This window comes from Gavialis gangeticus, unplaced genomic scaffold (assembly GCF_001723915.1).
Source record: "Gavialis gangeticus isolate Ggan-Ray unplaced genomic scaffold, GavGan_comp1, whole genome shotgun sequence".
Classification (NCBI taxonomy): Eukaryota; Metazoa; Chordata; order Crocodylia; family Gavialidae; genus Gavialis; species Gavialis gangeticus.
This window is the reverse complement of record NW_017729025.1, coordinates 74,370,024-74,376,083: the sequence shown is the minus strand read 5'-3', so window position 1 is coordinate 74,376,083 and position 6,060 is coordinate 74,370,024. Positions and strand designations below refer to the sequence as shown.

Here is a 6,060-nt window from a genome sequence, read left to right as displayed (position 1 = left end):
CACCTTGCTGGGGTCATTTGACCCCAGTGCTCTTCCTGCCATGGCAGGGGGTCGGACTAGATGATCTGCTCAGGTCCCTTCCGACCCTAGAAACTATGAAACCTATCACCTGTCCAGGGATGGGGTCAATCCCCCGCCCCCATCTGCTGCACTGCCTCGGCGCCCTACAACTGTGCCGTGCCTGGCACGACTGCCGCACCCACCCAGGGCAGTAGGAACCCCCAAAAATGCTAGGGAGCTCCTGTGAGGCCTCCTCGCACCCCTACAGCCTCACCCGGTCCTCCGGTTTAACAATATCAAACAAGGAACACAAAACCATGAGCCCACCGGCTACAACACAACAATAAGCCTTCTGGCTATACCCTAAAGTTCAGGCCCCACCTGGCTTTCCAGTAAAACCTCCTAGTCAGGGTTCTTTCCACCCGCGCCATGGTGAAGCTACTCGTTCTATCAGTCTGCTCGCCTCTGCTCGGCTCCACTGCCGAGCTCTTGCTCCTCCAGCTGCCAGAAGGGAACTGCCCACATGGCTCTGGCCTGGGCTGCCCTGCCCCCTTCTGGTCACCTGACCAAACATGGTTGTCCCAGCAACCAGCAGCTGGGCTGCCCTGGTGATCGGCAGCTGTCCTTAACCCTTTTCTAGGCACAGGTCACCTACGTGATCCTGTGACACTTATGACCAAGCATAAGAACCATCCAATTTCATATAAAAAGGTTAAGCTCTACAATCTAATATAGTGGTGCTACACCTAAGGCCCAGAGGCTGGATCTGGCTCCTGAAATGACTGGATCTGGCTTGCAGCATGGGGGAATAACAGCAAGCAGATTGGCCTGGTGCATCCCCTTACCTGCCCTGCACCACACTGCTGATCCCTTCCACACCCAGAGGTAAACTCTTTTCCTCTGCACTCCACACTGGCAGCCACCTCCCTCTCTCCCTGCCCCCTTCCCCTACTGGAGGGGGCTGGTGGCTCACAGTGCAGCCATGTCACAAGCATCTGACCTGCCACTCTACAAAGCTGAGCTGCACTGGTCCAATACATACGTGTTTTGCAGCAGACATGTTGAATTGCCCATACTGCCCAGAGCTGAACACCAGGTATCGTGAAGCAATCAAGTAATGGATAAAAAGGACTGAAGGATCTATGGGTTAGAGAAAGATGTTCAGTAAAGTTGTACCAATATAGGATCCCATCATTAGCGAAGCAGTCCCTACACATTAAGCTTTAGGCATTCTCATACAACATTGCTGTATTATAAGTATAAACACTAAGGAAACTCCACAGGCACAACTGTGACCAGATCAGTAAATACTTATTATTCACTGTGTGCTAGCAGTGCAAAGACCCAGGCTATATATCAAATAAGTAATGCTGAACACAATCACAATGCCATTATATGCAATGTGCTTCCTCCTCTAGGACACCATGGCCAGTTCTAGTAACTCTGAGAACAGAAGAAAGAGGGGTTTGATGAATAGGTGATGATGAATGATTAGAGGCCTGGGAAGTCTTCCTTAGGAAGACAGACTAAAAACACTGGGACTATTTTGAGCACACAGAAGAGTGGCAAGTTTCATAGTGATCCTTTTCTTTTCTTTTTTTTCTTTTTTTTAACACCACCGACACCAATTAACCAACTGAGCTCACTGATTAAAGCTGAACAGTATTATAAAAAAGTTTTAGCTCTCTCAAAGTTTAATAGGAACATTTGTACCCCACAGTGGGGTTCTGTGTTACTCTTTAAGAAATTCAAATTCTGTTGTGGTTAGGAGGAAACTTAGATAGTCATAAGCACAGAGCCAAATTCTGGTTCCAGAGGACATCATTTTCTGATTTAATCTTTTATTATCATTTAGAATAGCATTTCAGCTGGCTTGGAAATGGTTTTTCTCCATTCTCAAACCTGGTTAAAGAAATACATATGCTATAAAAGCATATCCTTTCATCAGGGAGGATACTTAGAACGAAGAGGCTGATGGCAGCAGAAAAGCAGTAGGAACACAACTCTAGAAACAATATGCTAATGTTAACACTTTTATGCTGGTATTCAGAATTCATTACCTGTAGGCTACCAATGCCACCATCTTACATCTTGGAGTCGGCCACTTCAAAATGGCTGAGTGCTGCAAAATATAGAATCAAATACTGTAGTACTTACAGTAAACAGCATAATTATACTACAGTAAAACAAGGATATCCATTTAAGTTAGCATACCAGCTGTTCCATAAGAGATTTTCTCTGGGCTGGACTTAGTGTCCAGGCCTGCTCCCCTCTAGATATTAAATGAGCAATAATTCCAGCTGAAAAATAGCTGACTTCTATCTCAGTGCTGCACAACAATTCACCAATGGTGTCTATGAAGTCCTTCCACATTAGCTTAGAATGCAGCTCTCTCACTTCTGCTACGTTGTTCTGTAAAAACATGCACAAAGTTTATTGTTTAAGACTAACAGCACATATAAATACAACTTACAGATGTTAATAAAAGCTAATACATTTTCATAAAGAATAAATGGGTCCCATGTTGTCACATGCAAATCGACAAATGTCTGAAACTTTCCCATATCCCATTACAAGAACCAAAACCCTAACTGAAACCAAGAGCTGGAGCTGTGCCACGTTTTATCACATAGCTCGAAATTCTTATCAGATTTCACTGAGAGATTTACCATGGAGTTGAGCAGTAGCAAACTTTTACCCATCAACTTCTTTTGGAGACTTCTGCTCATTTAACTTGCAGCTCTATCCTCTGTTGAAGTAATGAGGGAAATCCCTCCCCACTGGTGAAGGCCCAGTTCTATTTGAAGCCACGCACCATTAATTTGTTTTCAGAGAAAAACGCTGACAAGCTTTGTGCATCACATGCATATATTTGTAAGAATTAAGAAGGAATAGCTCTTTTACAGAAAGTCCACACATTATCCAGAAAATTTAACAAAAAAGCCAAGAAAAACTTTTTTCTTTTTAAAGTAGAACCCAATTCTGATCTTACCAGAAGGCCAAGAACTTTATGTTGTATTGAGGAATCAGAGGGAAAAAACTGTGAAGAGAAACAAAGACACCAGTTAGATATGGTTTCAGTATACACTAACAACCCGGTACAAACATAGTTATCCTCACCTCTAAAACCCTCATGAAGAGTTCTAGCCCTTGATTGTCAATGAAATGCCGACACGTGGTAGGGGATTCATCAGTCAGATTCCACAGTGCACTCAGCGTAAACATGAAAGTCGTATCCACTTCGTTCAGATTTGTTTTTTGTTCAACTATTTCAAGAAGCTCCTGGCAAAGAAAAAGAAAAGTTTTAATTCTGGCTTTGACATTAGCTACCCAAATTAATAATACCTGTATTATAATAGCACCTGAGGCCCCATGCTGCTATGTGCACTGGTTTCTATCCAATTTAACATCACGGATTAATCTATGTCAAGATAGGCAACTCACCCCAACAACAATGTAAAGTTCTGCACTAAGTTGGGCTGTTTGCTCAGATGAAAGCTGCAAGGAAACATATTACATAAGTATCTGGAAAAAAATCTGTTTGAAATCAGAAAACAAAAAGTTTCAACACTTCCAAAGTCACAGCACATACCTTCAGGGCTAAAATTGAACTTATATTCACTGCCATTCTTTGCATATTTTGATTTTCATGGTTACACAGCCACTGCATAACAAGTTTGGCAGCTTCAAACCTAAAGTGTGACAACATGATAATAAATTACACAAGGCTTAAATTACACTTCACACCTCAGATTCCAACTATTCCTGGAAACCAAAGGAAATGCGCTTATGGTTTCTAGAGGGTAGAAAAGGACATGCCTTTTTTTCAGCATGTGTGCAACACGGTCATTTGAATTATAATTAATGGAACCCTTAGTTCAGGCCAGAAGGAAGATACTAAACAAGTACCTTTTACAACACTCTCGGATCAATCTTGCAACTGACAAAATGAGCAACAGTAAATAACTCTCTAGCAAGTATGAGCAATGCCTTTAATGTAACAGGAGAGCCACAATCAACCCCACTCTCACCACAGAAACAGGGTGAGACTGGGGTTGATAGTGTTTCCCCCTGTTCCTATTAGAGCCTAAGGAATCCATCCCTTGGTCCTGCTGTTTCTTCCTTCATCACCTCCTCCCACCAGGCAGCCAACTGCCAGTGCTGTCCACCATCCATCAACACCAAGCTTAGATAAAAAAGGATCATTGGAATAAAATAAGGTAAATGGGTGCCCTTCATGCAGGAACTGAGCACGACTAGGAAGCTAGCAACTCAATCCCCAGCATGGGATCCAGTCCCTGTTGAACCCAGTGCAATTACCAGTTACTTCAAAGGGCCAGGATTTATTCCTAGTTCTATTCTCATACCAATTTTTGACCAACTGTAGTATTAACAGATTCAGCTCCCCAATGCTGAAGCCATGAGATCAGAATCAGGCCCTAGAAAGCACATGTAAGATTTCTCTATGACAGCACAGAAGTCTAAACAGTCTTGGGGTCAACTAATTAAAGGCAAAGTGTTATGACCAAGACGATAAGTATTACATTTTGCCCTGCTACTCAAAACCTCATTTCAACCTGCCTGTTAAATGGAACATCTTGAAGGATCCTGACACTTGATAATAAAAGGAGGCAGTTCTTCTGCAGCTGTGTGTGGAGAAAGAGAAAAAAAAGCATTTGCATAAAGTTCCAGAAGGCTTCTCTTACAAGAGAGAAAAAATACAAGAATTTTGCAGTTCACTCAACATCTGGGAAGTATGACCATGACATGCAACTCATGCAAATAAAGAATGGTTGGTCTAAGATACCACAAACAATTCCTCTCACTATAAAGCTTCAGTAGGAGATAAAGCAACGACCTTACAGAACACACTTTATTTATGAAATGAGGTCTTTATACTTGACTTCATAACTTAAAGGAGTCTTTCAAAATCAGGAAACTGTCAAATTGCATCTAATTTTGTAATTCACATTCCAAGTAAGCCAAGAGAGCTGGGCTCCTTAGGAGACCTGAGTTCAAGTGAGAGCTGATGCCAGCACTGTGCTCTTCTCAAGGCTCATCTTGGGCACTACGACCCTCTTACAAGGAAATAGTTTCTCTTTCTCAGCTTCGGAGTGAAAGGACATATTTCCCAGCCTTTGCTATAAATAGGGATTAGATTAAAAGGAAGGCACATGTCTACTGCCACCACAAAATAGTTCTGCAATAGAGACAGCTCACATGAAGGGGAAGACAGAAGGGCAAGTCCAAGATCTTCAGCCAGCTGGGACCATAGGTATTACCTACAGAGAGACAGCACTAAACTACTCAACGTGCAATCAGAATAGGCAGCGCCCAGCAATTTGTGTTTTTACAAAACAGTTCATCTGACTGAGGTCAGAATTGCTATTGCTACCATCCTCAACTAATAAAAGCTGGGGAGGAGAGAGTGGTAGAGAATCTGTCAATTTTAGTTGTAATCTAATCAACTTCTGCTGGCTGAGATAATAGTTGATCTCTTCATTAGTACATTAAGGGTGGTTCCAAAGACACTGGAGCTGGACTGTTCTCAGCAGTGGCAGATGACAGAACAAGAAGCAATGGGCTCAAGTTGCAGCAAGGGAAGTTGAGGTTACATATTAGAAAAAATCCTCTCACTAAGGGGGTAGTAAAACACTAGAACAGGTTACCCAGAGAGGTTGTGGAATCTGCACCCTTGGAGGTTTTTAGGCCAGGCTAGACAAAGCCTGGGTTGGGATGATATAGCTGGGAATAGTCCTACTTTGAGCCAGAGGTTGAACTAGATGCGACCTCTTGAGGTTCACTCCAATGTTAATTTTCTATGATTAAGGCTGTTGAAGCTCTCTGGAACAGTGGTGCTAAACCTTTTCCCCCCCACAATAGGCCAGATGGGCAGTGCCCCATCCATGTGCAGGCTGAATCTGGCCAGTGGTCCAGATTCAGCACCCAGGCCAGGTGCAGTGGGAACCAACCAGCCATGGGGAGGGGAGTAAGGGGCAGCACAGCCCCAACATGGCCTTGTAGGGGAAAGAGACATGGCTTGGCCCTGGGGGGGGGGGG

General features: G+C 43.3%; 2 protein-coding genes across 3 annotated transcripts in view; both read right to left on the bottom strand.

The window, feature by feature from the left end:
• CUNH15orf41 (chromosome unknown C15orf41 homolog) overlaps positions 1 to 6,060 on the bottom strand; it is a 346,277-nt gene that overhangs the window by 21,836 nt on the left and 318,381 nt on the right. The gene's annotated exons all lie outside the window — the stretch shown is intronic.
• Positions 676 to 6,060, bottom strand: part of LOC109299267 (protein zyg-11 homolog B-like) — a 28,783-nt gene continuing 23,398 nt past the window's right edge. The window contains exons 3-10 of the mRNA XM_019519870.1: positions 4,582 to 4,646; positions 3,593 to 3,692; positions 3,445 to 3,498; positions 3,121 to 3,282; positions 2,993 to 3,040; positions 2,215 to 2,412; positions 2,061 to 2,122; positions 676 to 1,140 (exon numbers count right to left, since the gene is read on the bottom strand). Of these exons, the coding sequence (XP_019375415.1) occupies positions 747 to 1,140; positions 2,061 to 2,122; positions 2,215 to 2,412; positions 2,993 to 3,040; positions 3,121 to 3,282; positions 3,445 to 3,498; positions 3,593 to 3,692; positions 4,582 to 4,646 (1,083 nt within the window). The 3' untranslated portion in view covers positions 676 to 746. The remainder of the gene's footprint in view (positions 1,141 to 2,060; positions 2,123 to 2,214; positions 2,413 to 2,992; positions 3,041 to 3,120; positions 3,283 to 3,444; positions 3,499 to 3,592; positions 3,693 to 4,581; positions 4,647 to 6,060) is intronic.